This window comes from Vipera berus (genome assembly GCF_964194415.1).
Source record: "Vipera berus genome assembly, chromosome: 5".
In the NCBI taxonomy this organism is placed as follows: Eukaryota; Metazoa; Chordata; class Lepidosauria; order Squamata; family Viperidae; genus Vipera; species Vipera berus.
The window spans coordinates 32618122-32640034 of NC_138207.1; the positions used below are offsets into that span (position 1 = coordinate 32618122).

General features: G+C 34.6%; 1 protein-coding gene across 2 annotated transcripts in view; it reads left to right on the forward strand.

Annotated features, from left to right (window-relative positions):
• The window catches only part of DOCK10 (dedicator of cytokinesis 10), a gene marked incomplete at its 5' end in the record, with an annotated part of 167906 nt that overhangs the window by 42747 nt on the left and 103246 nt on the right, over positions 1–21913 (forward strand). Inside the window, 3 exons of one of the 2 annotated variants that reach the window (XM_081328131.1) lie at positions 7912–8274; positions 17179–17298; positions 21233–21322. In XM_081328131.1, the coding sequence (XP_081184257.1) occupies positions 8170–8274; positions 17179–17298; positions 21233–21322 (315 nt within the window). Of the gene's footprint in view, positions 1–7911; positions 8275–17178; positions 17299–21232; positions 21323–21913 lie in introns of those variants that run through there. The other variant, XM_081328132.1, reaches the window with a different exon arrangement.

Genomic DNA, 21913 nt, shown 5'->3' on the forward strand with positions numbered 1-21913 from the left:
ATGTGATGATGTGTCATCAAACCATTTTTTTTTACTTCTACCAACCGTCTAACTTGGTTAACTTTATTCCTCTTCTGCATAGGGGACTAATATTCCAATATTTTCTTTTTAAAGACAAAACAATCATTTTTTTTGCTTGGAGGTAGGATTTACTTTTTGTTATGATACCTAACTTTCCACTTTCCAGTTTGCTACTTTCTTTGTGGCTTTAGGGCTATTTGCCACAATTGTAGCCTTCATTAATGTGCCTTTTGAACTGTTTTCCCATATATTTACACTACAAAGGCATTTGAAGGGGAAATAAATATTATAATGCCTTTGTGAAATTAGAATGTTAGAGATATATTTTCAAATCCCGAGAAAGAATAGTTTACAAAGCACAGCTAGGGTGATGGATCCTGTGGTAAGTTTCAATGCTGCCAGAGACATTTAACATTGCCAGTTCTCTTCACATTGTCATATGAGAAGGTTTTAGGCATCTTTCAGTGTTGGTGGTATGAGAGAAATGGGTATTTTATTTACACTGTGGTTCTTTTGTGGTTATTGGGTCTGTCTGGGAATTGATTTTGGGATGTTCATCTTTTGTTATGGGCTTTAAAATTTTATATTCTGCAAACAGAAGCATAATCAGGCCTCCTCTCTGTGAGCTTTCCAAAACAGCCATCTAGGTAAATAAAATACAATTTGATTGCCCTCTGTTGAAGGCAGGAAACTTTTTGAGCTGATGAGTCTATATGGAATTTAAAATCCGAGATTCTCATGTGTGCTGGTTGCCATAATGGTTGTGTTATAAATAAAGCATCATTTAGATTTATGTATACATGCATGAGATAGTGGAATACCACTTCTTTATTTGATTTCATCAAAGTTCCAATGAATCAAGGAAGGGAACTGGAGGGGATTACTCTCCTACTTTGTATATTTCAGAATATTCCATTCCATCCCAGTAAAGAACTGGACACAACAGTCACTTATCTGTTCTATTTCCTAAACTTTCCAGTGGAACTCCTATAGTCATGGAAACTAGTGCTTTGCTTTGTTCCATGACTGACTGTGACATCAAATCATTGTCAATTCTTAGTGACCACACAAGTAGATTTTCTCCATGATGCTTTTTCCCTAAAATGTTTTTCCCTAATCCTTATTGTGTGTTTTTTAAATATGATACAATTTATTTGAATCTATACCAGTGATGGCGAACCTTTTAGAGACCGAGTGCCCAAACTGCAACCCAAAACCCACTTATTTATTGCTGGGTGCCAGGTGGGCATGGCCTACTGGGTGGGTGTGGCTGTGGTACTCATGGAAGATTGCATGGGTGTGGTCAAGGTGGGTGTGGTCACCTCAATGTCGCTCGTGGTGAGGGACACCTGTGGGGGGCAGCTAGTTGAAGAGGGACAGTTATCACCTCCGAGGAATGGTGCGGGTGCCCACAGGGAGGGCTCTGAGTGCCGCCTCTGGCACCCGTGCCATAGGTTCGCCACCACCTTCCTGATGTATAGTGCTTGAAACTCAGTGAAATACTTGGGAGGGATTTGATTAAAGTAGATTAAGTGGAACATTTGCTTGTTGTGATTTAAAAATTGCACTTCTATTAATGCAATATATTACTGTCTGCTTTTTGGCTCTCTGTTGTCACCCCAACCCATAAGGGATAGGACCTTAGAGTACCCACAGCAGGTAACCGTACAATCATGTTGGGTTCCAGAGGAAGTGTTGGGGGGGGGTTACTTGAGGGTCTGGCAGGTTGTTCAGCATCTGGTTACAGTCTGGATTAGCATGAGGCCAGAACTTTAGATCAGATTACCTTGATCAACCTCTGTGTGGGGGAGTGTCTAAATTATAAATTAATTAAACTCTACTTGTCTTTCTCGAACCACATCATACTGTTGGCTGAGGTTTGCTTTACAATCAGCTAATTTTCACAAATGAAATTAGCAAGTGAGTTGCTCACACAGTAAAGAAGATGACCTTGATAGACATAAGCAGGTATAATTATCTAGGCAAAACAAACAGAAGCATTTTTAAAATCTAGAACAAAAACCTATGGAAGCAGTTCATACAGATGCCTCTCTAAGTCACTGGAATATAAGAAAGATGTACAGCACAATCAGACTTTCAAGATTACTTATTGTAATATATATGTTATTATAGCCACTTTCAATAAAATTAATTTTTTCCTTCCTGTGGAGCTGATTTCCTGTTCTGGTCTACCTCATAGCTGACACCCACATCTATCTGTGTGCATTTTATTTTTGTATCAAAAGTAAATAACGTGGCACTTATCTCTCTTGAATTTCATTCTATTTTCAGGCCATTTCTATTAGCTCTCAAGTCTGTTTGGGATTTGATTTCTAAGTATTATCTGCCTTACCCAAGTTGTTTCATTTAAAAATCTGATCAACATTCCTTCCATCTTCAGGTGTTAATTAAAACCTGAAAAATAAAAGACCCAGGAATGATCTTCAAAGGCACCCAATTTGTTATTGTATATATTTGAGGTGTGAAACAAGTTATGAGAACATAGTTTTAAAATTAGGCTTCAGCCTGTTAATAATTGTAGGCTGAAAGGAGTTATGGTTGTTGCTTGGCTTGATTACTACTGGATTAAAGCAGAGTTTGCTTGATTCTGTTTTTGTACTGCCTCCTATGCATACCAGCATACCAACATGCTTTGAGGTGCAATTCAAGGTACTGGCAATGACTTATTAAGCCCTACATGCCTCAGGACAGGTATATTTAAGGGACTTCTTCTCCCCATTTACATGTATCTATCCCATCAGATCTGGCAGATTCTTTCTACTAAAAAATGTCATGATCTGATTACAGGTAATGACCTTTGTTTGCCATGGTGTCAGTTCTCATTCCCCTGGAACTTACACTCCTGGCTTTGTACTGAAATCATTTCATACATTGCATGCAGAATATCTAATAATTAGAAATGAGGAAGAGAAATTTGCTGTCAGAAGGTCTTTTTTTTAAAAAAAAGTTGTGACAGGAACCAGGAACAAGGCTTCATCTCCTCTACTCAATTCTGCTTGTATATTAATTGGTTTCATTAGATCACTTTGAAAAATTTGTTGTGAGCCAGCCAATTTCCTTGATTTTCTTTTTGTCCTGGAACCTAAGAAAATCCCAGACTTAAAACATGTAGTTCTAACTGCCTGATGACTTAGAACATCAACTTGAAACACCAAGGTTCAAGTTGTATGAACCTTGATATATTATATAGAGAATTATTTGAAGAAAAGTACATAAGATTGATGATAAATCATTTATATATCTAAAGCCTTTTGGGGGAAGGTTGCCTTCAACTCAGTATTAATTCTGATCTGCCTGTTTCCTAGAACTGTGAAAGAGCAACTGACCCAAAGTCACAAGATAGTTATGAAGGCTTGGATGGTACATATTGCTTTGCACTGAAAGAACTGATAAGTCAGGCATTTATGCATTATAAGACAATACCAAGACCATTCAGAATGTACCAAATCCAAAATATAAAGTAGATTTTTTAAAAGATTGCTTGGCTCTTAGATTTTTAATGCATCGTTTTGAAAATTCGAGGTAAGCTTAGCAGAACTTTGCACCACTTACTGGATGAAGAAGTCATATGGCATTGGACTTATCAGCATGATGTAGTTTTCTATTCAATCAAGAATTTAGTCATATTCTATTTGATCTGTATAGTGAACCAAAGACTTTGGTTATCACCTATGATACCTCAACATACGGAGTTCATGTTATTCTCAGCTAAACAATGCTCGATGGTAGAGGTCTGTAAGTAAATATTAATTCTGAACAATGACTTTAGCAAAGTTAGACAGAAAAAAATTGGCTATAATCCTAGGGATTCAGAAAATCCATAACTATGCATACAGTATGCTTATACTTTTGAATTTGGGGTAGATAAGAGCCCATTCTGACAATTTTTTTCTCACAATAAAGCAGCTCTTCTCATTCTATCAACCCCTATTCAATGCTGGATCATCTGCTACTTATAGCTGTAAAATCTGTACTTAATATATATTTTGTTGTTGTTGTTAGTTGTGAAGCAAGTTATCCAATCAGAAAATGCATAAAGTTTTCTGCTCAATAAATTTATGCTAATAATTACTGCATTATTTTGAAGGTGCTCATGAATATTACAATCTGCTCCAGAATCTTCTCACATATTGATGTTGTTTATAGAGGCTGGATGTTCCATTTTTCCTTTTTTGAAGATAGGAATAACACTTATTTTCTTCCGGGCATCTAGCATTACATCAGGATTTCTCAGAGCTAATACATAGAAATTTAGCCAGATCATCAGTTAGTTTCTTCATATTCATAGGATGCAATTAATATAGTCATTAAACTCATTCAATGCTAAGAGGTAATCTTTTACCTTGTTTTTAATCTGTTTCATTTTGTCCTACTGTTTACTTTTTTTTTACAGTTTCCTGGTAGAATACTTAGATTATGTTCAAGAAGATTGAGTCAATGTAAATATCAGGAACTTCTGCCTTTTCCCTATTATTTGTTAGTACTTTGTCTTCTTCATTTTAAAGCTGATCTGTCATTTTTTTTCTTTTCTTTTAGCAAACTGTGTCTAAAAGAAACTTTTATTTTTAGCACTCTTTGTTGACCTCAGCTCACTTTGGGGTTTCAGTTTTTTTACAGCATCTCTAAAGGTCTGAGCCACATGACTATACTCTTAAGTTCTGGCCTTTTTCCATTTCCTGTCAGCTTCGTCCCTTTTGCTAATGTTTGAATATCTTTTTTTTAAAAGCATGTGTTTATTAATTTTATGTCATTCATTTTATTTCTATATTGCTACAACAGAAAGCTTCTTGGCAATTTCAAAGCATAAAAAGTTACATGTTAAAAACACAGTAAAAGCATAATAAAAATAAATTAGAATTTAGAGTTATTAGAAGCTAGAACTATCTTGTGGGGATACAGTTCAGTTATTATTGTCTGGGCTAAATAGATTCACTTTTGAGTCAGATTAATTTTTGTGTAGTAGTTTATGGAATGGCATCTTCTTCACAAGTCAGAAGATCCCTAGACAATTTTAAAGCCCTCCCCTTTTTAAAAATAATAATCATAATTAAGTGTTGTAAAGGAGGATGAAAAATAAATGTAAATTTTAATTGAATTCTTTGATTCACATTGATACATTCTGAGTCAGAACTGCACGGTAACCTTTGGGAATATCTAAGAGCAGCTTTCCCAAACTCAGTAACTTTGAGATGCACGGACTTCAACTCTTGAGAAATTCTGAGAGTTGAAATCTACACATCTTAAAGTTGACAAGATTGAAAAACACTTTTCTAAAGTGGAGGATTTTGCTGGGTGTTCTGTGCATCCCGAGGTGCAACCTGAGAAATGAGACTTATTCTGATTGTCCTCAATTCTTTTCCAGTCACTAAAGAAGTAACCAATCAGTTGTTGAGAATAAAGTCTGATCTTTCTTTGGTATATTGCTTGCATTTTTGGCCTAGTAAGCACTATTCTATACATGCAAAGCTGCTGAAACAAAACGTCCTTGTTTAACAGCTACTCATTTTTATTTGTGGGAAAGACATATCATTGAAATCTGTCATTCTCCAGAGCTATTGTAATTGCTTCTTTGTGTTTCAGGTGTCTTTCTGGAACCACTCAGCCAACTAATATTTTAATGAAGAAAATGGAGGAAAGCTTACTTCCAGTTGTGGCTATTAAGGGGGGGGGGAATCAAAAGCAAATTTATTCTGAATTAAAGTATGGTTAATGTATCTGCCCTTTCAATTGTTTTTAATTCTTTCATTATGAATCCACCACCAAAGGAAAAGGCATATAAAATAAAATGTTTTAAAACTTGATTCTTTTTCTGAACTCTACCCTTTCAATATTGCTTTCTCTCAGTATACAAAATATCAACCCTATCCTAATCTAATAAACAGAAAAACACAATTTACAACTAAGAGAATGACTTTTGAGCTGCTCTATAATTTAGCAACTTTCTTTTCCCGCTTCCCTGGAAACTAGGCACTATAGGCAACAGCCACAGATGAGGTTTCATTATACAAGACAGAGCTGACAGTGGTGGCCATGGTGGAGAAAGGCAAAGAGCAGACTATCCCACACTTCCTCTAGGTGCAGTGCTAGAGGTTCACAGTCAGACAAGAAAGCAGTTCTGGCCAGAAAATGCCAGTACAAAAGGAAACCAGCCATAATTAGACTTGACCAAATGATTGTTGGTTGCATTGAAGCCAATTCTTGGTGGAAACTCTACTCTGTTTCATATTGGATCACTACTGAACCTCAATTGGAGACACTCAGAAGTCTGTAGGGAGAAATTATTATCCTCCCTGTTGTACTTCTATTTCTTCAAACTAAATTTTCAGATGCTCTTCAGTTTAGCAAAAGACTGTATGTACTGTGTTTTATTGCTATAAGAATATCTAAACTATTGGGGATAGGAGCTGCAGTTTATGAAGATTTCTAATTAAGTAGGTGTATTCAACATACATATCTGTATCAAATACGAAGTTTGTTCATTATATATGAACACCTAAAACCTATTAGTAATGGAGCAAGAAATGATTAGCAAAGAATCTGTGGTTAAATATGAAAAATCATGAAACTTCTCATATTGAACACGAAAGGGGCTACAGGTAGTCATCGACTAACAGTATTTCATTTAGACCGTTCAAAGTTATAACGGCACTGGGGAAAAAATGACTTATGACCATTTTTTACACTTATGACAGTTGCAGCATCCCCATGGTCATGTGATTTATATTCAGGTGCTTGACAGCTGGCTCTTATTTATGGTGATGACAGTGTTGTGAGGTCATGTGATCCCTTTTGAAACCTTATGATAAGCAAAATCAAAGGGAAAGCCAGATTCACTTAATAATAGTGTTATTGATTTAACAACTGCAGAAATTCATTTAACAAATGTGGCAAGAAAAGTTGTAAAATGGGACAAATTTTTCACTTAGCAACAACAATTTTGGGCTTAATTGTGGTCATAAGTCGAGGACTACCTGTATTTTCAGCATTCTAGAAATGTTCTAAGCTCTATTCAAACTCTTTATGTCATGCTTGGAACTGAGTTGTTCCAGAGCCTGAAATCAATTTACATTGTGCCCATTTTGTCCTCAATATAGCAATTTTGCAAACTAGACTGGAAAAAGTTCACATTCAGAATACTGGGGAAAAAGTGTTTTCCACACTGTCAGACTGGCTGTCAAGGTCTACAAGCCAAGAAATGCCTTCTAAGCACTTTCTCTAATGCTGAAGCCAACCTTATCTGCCTAGGCAAGAGATAAAGAGGTTAGCCTATCCGGTTATGACTTCATGCATTATCCTATGAAAAATTAGAAAGAATTGGGGCTAGTGGGTATTGCAATTTGGTATTCTTTGGAATGGTGACACTTAAGTGAGTTGCTCACCTGTAAAGACTTTTAAATAATTTCAAAGTAGTCAACTCTAAGTGGTTTATACATCTTAAATGTTCACAATATCAGTTTTTTCACATTATCAGTTTTTTTTTTAAAAAAATAGTCAATTGTTGAACATCCAAAATAGACAGGCCACTGTTAGTCTTAAATTGGAAAACAGGAGAATGTTTCAGTAAGTTAATTGGGTCACTGAAACTTGGTAAAGCAAAAAGCAGTATGAAGGAAGACAATTTACTAAAACTGTTCAGAGTTAGTGTCACATAACTCATAACTTTGCAATCTCATAAAATTCATAAAGTTATCTTAGTCAATATCATTGACTAATCAGGGAAGATTTTCAATCACTTTAAGAAATTGTTTTAATTTTCTTTGTTGAAGCAGAGGAGGTTTTTGTTCTACACTTACCCTAGTTGGAGTTCCTTACTCAAAACAGCTAAAGTTTACATGGTATAATAATGTTCTTTCAATCTTAGGTAGGTGGGTAGAAATGAAACAGGTAATAGCAAACATTGTGACTGAGGCTTCAATTCATTGAAGAAGCACAACATTACTCAGGCAGGAAGTAATGATTTATTACTGAATTTCAGGTTCTTCTTTTTCTTTTTTGGAATGCAATTTGTAGAGATAGCATACTGGTCCACATACTTCCTCTTCTCACAGAATAGACATAATCATCAGTGAATGAGGATTATGTTTTTCTAATATGGATTTCTTTGCTGCTTGAGGTTCTACTGACACAATGAGTTTCCGGGGGAAAGTATTTAAAAGGGACTACAGTGAACTTCGGAGAAAAAAGAGGACAATTAGACGAATTAATCATGGAGAAATCCACAGTATGAATTGTGTATGTATATAAAAATTTATGCTTGTACTTTTTTTCTTGTAATTTTTTTTAGTGTAGCTTCTCTTTGGGATGTTGGGCTTGTGAACAGAATAGATTATAGTATTCCTATTTTATCTCAGTGACTAGAGCAAATTCTCTAGTGAAATCATAGCAATACTATTTCTGGAGACCACTGCTGCAGTTTGTTGCCATCTTGGTTAGGAATTGTAGGAATTGGAGTCTAACATATCTGGCAGTTAATAAACTGGAAGACTCTGTAAGACATACAGTTAAAAATAATAGGACAAAATCAGTATATCTATGAGATAAGACATCCTAATATGTTTGTGATTTCAGTGTGAATGGGAAAAGAAAAATGAAAGAACTGAGTAATAAGCTGTTTGCAACTTATGATGTACGAGTAATAATTATTTATTCAGACCACTGTCCTGAATATATTTATTTATTTATTTATTATTTATTAATTTAATTTGTATACCGCCCTTCTCCCTAGGGACTCAGGGCGGTGAACAGGGCATGAAAGAACCTGTCAAGTTGAAGTTAAAGTTTATGTGTTTATAGATGATAGCTCCTATATATGTGATAAATAATTAAAATGCTTTTTCATCATCGTTTCCATCTGTAATTTATATTTTTATCTTAAATTCATTGAGTCTCTGTTTATATTATTTTTAGGGAGGGAAAGTCTAATTTGTTAGAGTTGAAGAAGCTTGAAAAAGACAAAGAGCCTCAAACCTGCCAGAATTTAAAGATAAACATGATTTTATTATTATATATGTGTCTATTAAAGTATGTGTGAAGCAGACTTTCAATGATTCCTAAAGTGAAAGCTATAGGATTAAACAATATTGGTTAAATGATGTAGTAAAGCATAGTTACAGATTTATCATTCTGTTTTAGGGAAGAGTTTGATATTTTTTTAAATGATAAAGATGGAAATGTAAAAAAATTAGAAAATGTGTTTCTAAAGATATGTGTTAATGGGAGTGATCATGTACTAGCAGCAGAGTACATGAGTTTCCAATGAAAGTTCAGTTTTGAATCCTAACATAAATATTAAGGTAAAACAAAAGGACTTAACAAAGGAATCTAGAAAGGGCATTCCTATACTGTCACAAGTTTTACTTCCTAATATCTTAATGACCACTTAACCTCTCAGTGGTGATACAGATGATAGTCTTTGACTTACAATCATTCAACCTCAATTGTTAAATGAGATGGCTATTAAGTAAGTTGTGTCTAATTTTACAACCTTTTTTTAAGATTGGTTAAGTGAATCTTCCTGGCTATTAAATGAACTCTATGGTTCTTAAGCAAATCTGCTTTCCCTCAGTGATGTTATTTGTGGGAATTCTGGTCATGTGTCCATGGGGATGCTGCAATGGTCATAAGTGTGATAACTGGTCATAAGTCACTTTTTCGGTGGTAACTTAAACAGTTGATCAACATATGGTTGTAAGTTAAGGACTACCTGAATGCAACTGTACACTCCCCACTACTGTATAATTTTCATTCATGCACTAGAGCCAGGGGGGGAAACAATTATTGGTAGTCCCATTCATTCTTTCTTTACCACATTTGGGAGGGAAGGGAGGGGGGGAGGAGGAAGGAAGGAAGGAAGGAAGGAAGGAAGGAAGGAAGGAAGGAAGGAAGGAAGGAAGGAAGGAAAGACCAGACAGCCATTCTGGGTACAGAGAGACAAATAATCTCTTAGCAATTTAAGAAAGATGTCTTGGTTCTAAGAAGATAGAAGTGGATGTTCCCAAACTTGGAAAGCTTCCCCTTCTGCTGCAAATACAGGAGAAATGCTGCAAAATTCTCTGTGCCAGGTTTTCCCAGAGCAGCTAATCCAGTCATGCTGGAAATTTTAAAATTAGATAATCAGAATGCTGAAAATAATGATTTATTGGAAAATAAATTCTATATGAAAAGAATCTCAATCTGGTTATAAAAAGGGATCTTTACAGGGAAATATTACAAAAACTGTTGTGAGACTTCAGGTACAATATTCATCAGGCTCCGGTTATACTGCCTGAGAAAATGTGTGTCCTCCTGCAGGATTCATTTAATTGCACAGATGGAGCAAAACATTATCTATGTAGGCTTCTCCTTTTTAAAAAGCCACATCCTGTTTTAAAAACACGACATTTAGAGTATTTGCATGAAGCATATTGTTTTTAGCCATAGCATTACTTGAACAGCAGATTTTTTTAAAAAAATAATCCTGTTTAAACAGGAACTATATTCTGAATCTTCTTCCTCTTAGGTTAAGATTAAAGAATTAGTCATTGTAGTGTTCTGTTTTCTTGGTGTGTTTTTCAGTGGCATGTTTAATTTTCAAGACAATTTCCAAGTCAAGGCAATTTCCCTTGACTTCGCTTTTGCAGTTAATAACCCATCCCTTCCTAATCTGCTTCACAACTGGAGCACACTAAATACTATCCTCAAGTTTGTCATTGTGGTTAAGGCATCAGGCTAGAAATCAGCAGACTGAGTTCTTCTTTCCCATTACGCACGAAGTTGAGTGACCTTGAGCCAGTCACACACTCTTAATCTTGGGAAACAGGCAATGGCAAACCACTTCCAAAATCTTGTCAAAATAACTGTAAGGATTTGTCCAGGCAGTCACTAGGAATCAACACTGACTCAACAGCATGCGCGTGCACACACATACACACATTTTTTTTGTCAGTATAGAGGTAGTCATCCTCACCCACCCCCAAACAGCTAGAGATAACTTCACTATGTTCTTCAAGGACATAATACACATGAACCAAGACATGACAAAAATTTAACATATTTTTTTGGTTTTATTTAAAATACTTTCATAGTGTAAGTACCGGTATAGTGTTGGGCCACAACATTTGGAATGATTTTTTTAAAAAATTATATCAGTTTATAAGCTAAATAAGATCTATTTTGGTGAACAGAAAGAATTCACTTTACAAAACACGTTGCATAGCAGTGAAGCAATGCTGGGTGAGAGGTCTTCTGCTGACGTGGTCCAACTGCAGCCACAGCTGTGCCCATGCCAGAGGGACTGTGCTTGTAGCAGCCTTGTATGAGCTCTGTTGCCATGCAGCTGCCATCTGTCCTTTCACCTGGCAAGCACTCTCATTGGATGATTTTGTTTTTCAATTATCTTGCCAGTTAACTCAGGTACAAAAGCTGAGTTTTAGATCAGTTTGGCAGCCTTGGCAATACAGTAGAGTGAAGTAATGATGAATTTGGGCAGAGAAGTTCTGTTTGATTAATATTTTGTATTGTGCCAGGCAATGGAGTTTGTGAATATAAGCTTTAGCACTCTTTGGAAGAAGTTGAAGAAACAATGCAACTTGTCAGGTGAAGAAGAAAATATGCCATAATTGTAAGAAATTAACACTCAGGCTTATTTATATATTCATATATGCAGGCTTCACGTATTTTTGTAGCAAATCCAATTTCTGAGAATAAACACTTTTTAGTTTTGTAAAGCTATAATGTGATCTTGGAATACTCATAAGTCAATATGCTTTCAATATTGCAGTCTTTCATTAACACAGTTCCAATTTTCTTCTTTTATAATTCTGCTTATTTTTTTTATTAAAGAGTTTTACAAAAACAAGATTTTACAATACATCCCAAAATCCCACCCACCCCAAACCACCCCCCTTCCCCCCCACTTCTCAATTCTGCTTATTATAAAAAATATTGAGCAGTGGTAGAAGCTGGAAAAATAAAGTGAGATGATCTTAATTAAATCCCATCTACCCATGCCATGGCATCATGATATATTTTCTTCCTGTAGGAGCAGCAAATGAGTATGTATGTGTGTGTTGAAGAGATGCTCCTTTTGTGCTCCTACACCTTGCAAAAGACCTTTTCTGAGTGCTATGCACAATCCTAGTATTACATACTGTATTTTCTCAAGCCCTTTTAAGACAAACATCTATGAAGTGTAATGTAAGTTATGTCTCCCTGTTCATAGGAATAGTCTTCTCATAGAATTTTTTGTCTTTGAGGGCTTAAATTACAATTTATTCACTTTCAGCCAGATATCACATCAGTACTTCCACATCTTACTTGTATTTGATTTCCTGGTTTTTGTCTACTTCAATCTTAGCATACATTACTTGTTTCAGGTTGCTGTCGCTGCAAACATGTTACACACAAATCGGCACAGATACTCTCTGTGTCTGTGTGTCTAATCAGTTCTGTCTGAATGGAAAATATGTACAGCTGTCAGCCAATGGTTTGCAACTGCATTGCTACAAGGGCTTTTAATTATTCATAATTATAAAGTACTTCCTCTGATATTAAATTTCAATGCTAGAGGCCAAATGTTTTCATTCATCAGAGTTCTCCACTGAGATTGGTCTATTTTGCATTCTGTTTATAATGTATAACTACACATTTGCAGATTCCCAGTGTTTCATTATTTTAACAATAGCTTATAGAACCATCATTGCAGTAACCTCACAAAACATCTGAATTTCATTGATGTACATCAGGTGTTTTCTTTTCCAAATTTGGCAATCTACATTATCGTGGACTTCAACTCCCAACATTTTCCAGCCAGTTCTGGTAGTTAAAGTCCATAAAAATTGAAAAAACATTAACATACATGACTCTAAATTACAGAAAATGTGTAGGTTGCAAAAGAGAATTTGGGAGTTCTGGGTTAAGGATGTTATTTAACCAAAACTGAACATTCACAAAAAGGGCCTACTCGGCATCACAACAGAAACAAAACTGCACCATGATATTAAATACATCCTAAAGCAGAACTTCAGTAAACCACATTTTATTTTTCTTATATTTTAAAGTTTTTGTGTTGACCCTGGTCACCTCTTCATTTTTTTTTCTCCCATGGGTACTAGGTAGACAGCATTTGGAATGGTGCCATTGGAAGTCCTATTTCATGCTGTGCCATTTGTTTCCTCAGTTTCATTTCTGAATGGACAACTCATCTATTAGCAGATACACACATTTTTGAATACTCATTTTAGGTGAATTGGTTCTAACACTGAGTCTTAGCTGTTGCTGAAGTCCAATTTCATAAATTTTGATAATCAGCTACAGATGATGAAAGTATACCAGAACTTGGTATACATGGAATGCAGTTTTCTTCAAACACTAGTTTACATCCAGACCTGGTTGAAGTACTAAGAACTTCTTTTAATTTACATCTTTGATTTATGTAAGCTTGAATTCAGTGAGATTTCTTAAGGCAGAGAAACAAGGAGCTAAGTTTAGTTCTTAATTTGTTCTATGAATATAATTGAGGGTTATGTAACAAATCCTGGTTAACTAAATCATGACTTAGAAAATTGTGTCAACCAGTCTCTGACTCAGACCCTTGATACATGAAACATAATGACTGTCACTATTGACACGCTATTTTTAATTTCAGGAAAGGTTCCTCCAGACTAGGTCATAGCATTTGAATCTGGATCTCCTGTTTATAAAAATGTATTCCTTTATGATGAATTCCACCAGCTAGTATGTCCTTCTTCCCAAATATTCTGCTTTTGATTAATATGCTAGGATGTCCTAAAGACGAGTGATAACAAAGCAATCAATATTAAGATTTGTTGAAGCTCCTAACACATTGTGACTGTATTTACATGATTGCCCAGCCAATTTCTGTCCTGGGGAAAATATCTTTGTATAGCATTTGCACAGGACCATAGATTTTCCAGTCAAGGAGAAAAAAAGTTATCTCTGCTACCCATTAGCTGCTGGAAATATTTCTAGGAGGTCATCAGTTCCTGATCCATAAAGACAAAAATCTTGAAAAGAAAATATCCATGGTCAGCGTCACTACGCTGCAATATAGTGAGCTACTGGGATTTGCTTGCATTATTTTTCTCATAGCCTGCCGTGCTGTTCTTAAATTTCAACAAATTGCCTAATTTACTGTAGTTTAAAAAACCTTTCCGAGGGCTCAACACCAAAAGTATAGAACAAGAGTGTGATAAGAGAGAGGGAAAAAAAAGATCTAGTTTGCATTCTTCAGCATTGTGCATTGAAGCCATCAAGAACTGTTACCAACTTAACATTACATCTGACAGTGCTTTAGAAGCTGAACTCTGCTGTTCTTCTCTTGACTGCAGTCAGATACCGAAACCTCAGGCTCTGTGTCTGTTCTGTGAAATCAATTACGAGGGTATTTTTAGTCATTGCTGGAAGAAACAAGGTTACTACCAAAAGAAACAAAACAGGTTTTTAGGAGGTGATGTTATTTGCTAATCAACATGCTACACACTGGCAGTGGTTAAGGCACGAGGCTAGAAATTGGGAGACTGTGAGTTCAAATCCTACCTTAGCCAGCTGGATGACTTTGGGCCAGTCACTGTCCCTCAGGCCAAACACCATACAAGGTTGTTGTTATGGGGAAAATAAGAGATGGAAGGAGTATTAGGGGTGTTCGCTGCCTTGAGTTATTTGTAAAAATAATAAAGATGGTACATTTAAAGAATTTTTTAGATATTCTATAGCTGTAAATTCTAAGTATTTCCAGTTCTGGCACTAATTCTGGCCAGGTGTATGTTATGTACAGCCTGTCTAATGAAAATGAATCAGAAATTTTCCATGTTGTACTCTCATGAAAAAAATAAATGGTCTGGGGGAAAAAGGAAGTTAACAGAAAAAATATTAAGTATCTCTTTTTTATAATCCCATCTTTATTTGTACCTAGCTAACATAATTTATTAGAGTTTTTTTTAAAAAAAATAATAGCATACATCTTTTTTAAAAAATTACTGTAACCCAGTCCTGTACCATTGAGTCCTGCTGCATAGATTGCTTAGTAGGTTCATTTCCAGAATAATTACATTTGGGAAAAATAATTCTGTGACTATTTATCATAAAACATTATAAATCTCCCGGCAAGCCTTGCAAGGGAGAATGGACTAACTAACTCAACCTTTGTAACATTTCTGACAGATTTTTTGAGAAATCTCTTGGAGTAAAAATGAAACTCTCTACTAAAAATAATAGCAAAAAAATTCTAACCATATATTTGAGGAAAGTCCCTCTACAAATGTAAAGTGAAATTCATTTCAAGGTTGGGGTTGTCAGATCTGAAACCATTGCTCATGCAAAGAAATAGTACTGAACCTTGAATGTTAAGAATGATAAACTCTTAGTAATTAGAATACTGTGACTAGGACAGCAGTAAACAACTCAGATACCCCTTTTTCCCCCTCATAAAATACGAACATGACAATTTAAGAAAGAAATCTATGTGGGGTTTTTTTAAATTACAGAATATGTTTCTGAAGCTCCATATGAAGCCTGGATGATCAAACTGGTGTGGGTGTATATAATTAACCTTTTAAGGACCAATGTTCTTTCTCACTTTGTTGTATCAAAGCAATTCAAGAAGTGGAAGAATTTTAATAATTTGATTTACTTTGATTTAAAAATAAAATACTTTCATTTCCCTTTACTACTTAAAAATAATTAAATGTGTTTGTTGTTGTTCAGATGTGTTCCCCTTGTCTAAGAGGAAATATTCCAAAACCTGGGACATCATGGTGAATAACATTGGGTCTGGTCCACTCAGGAAACAAGAGCCACTTGCATTTCTGAAAAGATATTTATTGTTAATAGAGTAATGGCATTTGAAAGCCTGATAAAACAACTCTCCAAATTAGTTTATGCCTAGCATAATTAAAGCAGATTACCTGGATCTCTTTCTTAGTTTCCTCTTCCCATGGACTAAGAAGTTTCTTGCAGCAGTCCTGTTTTCCTGCCTGCCAAGACATTCCATCCCAGGGCCAGGCACTGATGTTGAACAGATATTCAAACACTACCTTTTCAATAAAGGCCTGTAGAAATTTGAGAAAAAGAGATTTCAAGAAGATATTGTGACAGTGACTGGATGTGATATACTGTATATTTTTTTTGCAGATAGATCTTTCTTTTTTCTCTATTGCTTTCTCTTTTTCTTTTTCTCTTTTTCTCTTTTTCTTTCTATCGCTATCTCTATACTGCATTTCTAGCTCTCTGAAAAAAATATTTAGAAAAAAGTTTTGTTTATACATTTTTGTTATTTAATAATAATTCATAAAGGTGAATAGTTTATATCCTTCTTTTCACCTTGTAAGAAGGCATTGGTATTTCCATTCTACACATCTACATTCAGCTTTGGCCTTTGTTTCTTTTTCTCCACCCAAGTTAATAGCAAAATTCCTTTTGTCTTCCTGAAGACATACGTAGTCAGTGAGCAAGACAATCTCCCTTTTCGTGTAGCATATCAAAGAATGTGCAATTTTACCTTTTCTTTGGCTATTTCTTTTGAATGCTTTTTACAGGATCATAATGCCTTTCAGCAATAATAGTATTTTCCTGATGCCTGAAAAAGGTATAATCCAGCTCTTTACTGGGGAAAGTATGGGGTTGACTGCCAAATAGTTTATCCTGACAGAGACAAGGATGAATGCCAAGTTAAACAGAGCAATAGTACTTTTGTTTCTAGCAAACGACTTGAATTTAAAATGTGGCTAAGCATAAGAAAGTAATGGGGATGAATCAGCACATAGCTCATGGAAACAACTAAAATTAAAGTACACCATTTGGCACCAAATTCATTTAGAAGATAATTGCAAATAGTTATTCAGTACCATTAAAAGAAATGTGGATATGTTTCTCAGCATAAAGAGTAGGTTAACACAGCAATGTAATATGATTTATATTACCTGCATATTACTTACCAGGTCCCCTCATCAGGAAATAATCAACTGATAATGAACATTTTGAGCAGCCAAATTCATCTGGTTATATTTTCAGCTTCACCATACCAACCTGTACATAGCAACTGTTGCATGAAGGGACAGTGGAAATGGAGCCCCATCTCCAAAAAGTAATTCAAAGGAATAATAGAAGTTGATTCTTTTTTTGTGTGTTTTGTCACCTCAGCAGGAGAAACCCAAACTTCTGGAACCTTTGGATTATGAAACAGTAATTGCAGATATTGAGAAGAATGTTGAAAATGATCATCTGAAAGACCTCTTTTTGTTCCCTGAAGATGACTTTTCAGTGAGTGATTGGTGTTTACTAATAAAGCTAAATGGCATCTATAACTTTGCCAAGATGTTCCAGTTTTTATGCCTTGCACCATATGAGATAATATTGTGATCAGCTTGGTTTCAGTTTTTTAAAATTCAAGACACCCGGTCTGATGTAAAATAGGGTTGGCCTCTTTTTGGCCAAATAAAACACAATAGTTTCTTGTCCGGTACTTTTGACCTTTAGATTCAAGATTACTGAGGTAGACATGAAACTTGGAAAACTAAGAAGCTTTCAAGGTTGATGTTAGTCCATCAGGGTAGGTCAAATCATGAAACAGATTTTAAAAGTTTGGCTGGAATCCACTGTATTGCCATAAGCTATTGTAACATATTCTAGAAAGCCTGACCATGTTTTCCCCTCTCTCCCTCTATACCAGGGGTGTCTAACCTTGGGAACTTTAAGACTTGTAGAAGAATTCCCCAGCCAGCAGGTTGGACACCACTACCCTATACTCTAATGAATTAAAGAGAAGTCAGTCTTATTTCTCATGCTTCATTCTGTTTCCTGGTTTTAAAGCATAGTGTTGAAACCCTTGTCTCTGCCTCCTGTCTCCAATGCTATCTCCTTGGCTCTCTAGACAAGAAACCAAGCTAGTGAAAGACATCACATTGTTTCCCTTGGTAACTTAGGGACACCATTTCTTGATTATACTAAGCTTATTAGGCTTATTTCTCACAAAGATAATAACCACTAAAATTAATGGGTAATAATGGTTCATAGATGCTTTAACATTCTATAACATTCTTCATCTCTCTTTTATTCCAATGGAGATTATGAATGATAAAATCTCATTCATAAACCAAGTATTCTTTCTAAATGTATGAAATGTACACTGATACAGGATATATGCAGATCTCTCTGTTCATAATACAACAGCTAGAGATATTTTTTTTTAAAAAAATGGGCTATTGACATCTTATTTTGACCACATTGTGTTTATTACAAGAAAACCTCATAACAATTGCACATTGTTCTGAAGTAAAGGGCACAGAAGATAGGAGACTATGTTTTTCAGTCATAGCTCCATTATTATGGAATAGTGTCCTGTTAGATATCAGATTAGCCCTGATCAAAACAATACAAAGGGATTAAAATAGTTTAAATATTAAAGCATATTTAATATTTATTGGTTATTGGTTGTTTTAATATTATGGAATACCATTATGGATTTTCAGATATTTTATTAGTTTTTATTGTGGTATTTATGTTAAATATTATTTTGTATATCTTTTACTATGATTCTGTAAGCGACCAGGAATCTGTCTGGATTTGACAACATATATATCTCATAAAAATAAATAAATAAAATTCTTGCACCAACTTGTTCCAGGTGTCCTCTACAAAGTAGCTTAAAATAACATTATTTTATGAACAGGAAACAGTTCTTTATGTTGAGAATACGTCTGCTAAATTCTCAGAAGAAAAGCTTGTTTAAGAGAAGCTTCACAGAAATTTTCGTATTTTAGGTTTTTTTGCAACATTTGAGATTTGCACTTGATATTTGCACATTTTGAGTAATATTGCATAAATCAGGATATTGGAATCTCTTGATATTTGAAAAAATAGCATTTGTTTTCATGTACTTTTATGGATTATGAGTTATTTAAATAAGGACTGAATAATTGCCATATCTAATCTTTTTATTAAAAATTAGACCTTAGCCTCTGTTGATTTTTTTTTCACTGTGATGCTGCAAGTTTGACAAATTGTTTGCAGCTGGCTTCTCTAACACTTGCAGTTAACACTTTTCCCTTTTGCCAATATTCATCCTGGCATTGGCATTGATAAGAATAATTATGTAAGAAAAAGAACAAGAGAAAACTTTTTCATTGGCTCCTTGTTGGCTTCCAGATTCTACCCCATGTAACAACAGCTTTGCTCCAAAGCACCTTTGCAGTGGATACCTAATTATAATGATTCCCGAATACAAGTAATACCAATAAAAGAATTTTTGCATTAAATACAATGTTACATGCTTTTCTCTTTATTGATAATGCAATTATGGGAGCAAAGTAACTTAGCCATTACTTTGACAGTTATCCCCATGATTTTATTTCAGCAGTTTTTCATTGGTAAAAAATAATCTCCATATGGGCAAAAGAAGTCTTTTAGCAATTGGGGAGCTAAACTGATGGTATCAGCTATGTCTCCACCAGCCCATTTTCATATTGGCAAAGGAGGAAAATTTTAAAACAAGCATATGGAATCTTCTGCCTTTTCATATTTTGTTACCCTCGAGGAAGTTATTTCTTCTAAGACACATGTTTCCATTTCTGGATTATGTTTGGTATCAGAGCTATGAAAAGGGAAAATATGTGTAATAAGCTTTGCATTCAATGAGTTGGACAAAGCTTGTTTGCAACAATCTCTTGCTTTAATATAAATACATCAACCATTGGTCTTGCAAAACAAAAATGAAATTATAGTGATGCATGAGGGAAACATAGGACAGAGAGCAAACTATGTAATTCACTTTATTATAACAGATGACACAACACTCTGAAATTCTAAAGGTTTTCCAATTTCCTCCCCAAATTTTTCAATCAAAGGTAGCATTTTTTCCTGGCAGATCCAAACATTTAAAATAAATAGAATATCCATCTTGCTTACTGAAGATTATAATAATCTCTTTCAAATTGTATGAGTAGGAGGGAAAACATATTTACATATTAACATATGTGTATAAATCTCAATTTTATAGAATTATATAAATAGTTTGTCATAATGAAACTGGTTTGCAGTTCTGCCTCTTGTATCCATTTTGCTGTTAACAATATTTTACTGTTACCATGAATAAATAGTAAGTAGTTCTGTATCACAACTTGAAATTCATGTGTAAAGAAATGTATTTATAGTAATTCCATTACAGATTCAACTTTAGCAGGAAGTAAAAAAAACAGCAGTTGCTTCCAGGGTTATTGAATTTAGTTTTCTATGAAATTTATGTTAAACTGGCAAAACAACCCTTGCATTGACAGTTAAAAAGAAAGCTTCATTTTCCAGCTAAGCTAATTTGAGGTTGGAGGGCTATTAACCCATCCAATTTACTCTGATGAAAACTGAAGCAAAAATTCAGCCTGGTTGTGCTGCTTTTGATAAAAGTTATGAATCTCTGAAAGGTACTTTTCAGAAGCATAAGAACAGTCCTGGATGTTCGAGAAGGTTTGTGAGCAGGAATAAAAAGGAATCAATATTACCAAAACCCTCTTATATAAAACTGATAATACTGAAATTTTCTTTAAAAATCTCTCAAATATTAATATTCTTAAAATATTTATATCTTGCCATTTTTCAGTGTAAAGGAATTTACTATAATAATGTGGATACTATATATTTCATTAAGGTAATATTAGAAAAAGGTCAAGTTTTCCTATACTATTTTTAAAAAGGTTTTCGTATCAGTGGAAAAACACTCTCTGCCCATGAAATTAGGGTTTATTTACACAGGTATCCATGCATTACTGTTGTCTTATTCCTTGACTACACAGGATTTATTTGAGGTAGTACGCTTCCAAAAGCTGGATTCACAATATTCTGTCTTTCAGGTACATTTTTCCATGTTTTTCCTCTATCAGGAAAAGGCACTTTGTGAGTGTTGCAAAATTCATTCATGGGTTCAAATAATATCCCACCCACCAAAAAAAAACCAAATACAGAATTATCTCTTATGTATTATTCCATAGAATATTCATTAAAATGAGATGAAAATTGATGCATGATTGATCTGTGATGATTGAAAATATACTTTGCATGCAAATTCCTATGTAAGCTATCTAATGATGCTGTAATCATTAAGATGTACTCATTCCTTAATTACCCTATTTGACTACCTATGTTATTTATCATTCTTTTATTTGCTCAGATGTGAACTTTTATTCTCTCTTTGTTGACTTCCCATTAGATAGCCACAATTCCCTGGGAAATAAAAACACTGTACTCATCAGTTCCTGAAGAGGCAGAACAAAAGGCAGAATATTTATTTGTTAAAGAGGTAAAGTTATCATTCTTTGCTCTACTTAACCTTGCATATACAATTTTTTTCATGAGATTTATTTTTTAAAAAAATAATGCTGTGCTACAACTTTCAACACCATGACCAATTTTCTTCTTTTCTGGGTGTTGCTTTTCAGCCTGCAGATATTAGCACTATGTTGTATCTGTTACTTGGCAATTGTTCTGTAGTTCTTCCTAGATGTATATTTGTGTCAGCGCCTTGCTGTTCTTGACTGATCTCAGAAATATAAGCAAAATCAGACTTGCTTGTGTCTTTAGTGTTTGGTTTGTCTTTGAATAAAAAAATATCTCAGATGATGATGATTACTTTTTGAAATATTTAATTGGATATAATGAATCAATGTCTAAGATTTTCCCCCACAATATTTAATTCTTAATTGGGATTGGTCTTTAATTATTTGAAGAGAGGGATTAGGAAGAATTTGTGGTGGACTGTACTGATCTGGATTCACAGGAGGGAGAAGGTGCATTCCAGAGGAATGAGGGACAACTCAGTTCAAATAGTTTGTCTGAGAGAAAGAGGGTTAAGACAGGCCCTCCCTAATAGTTCTCTGAGTATAGGCTTATG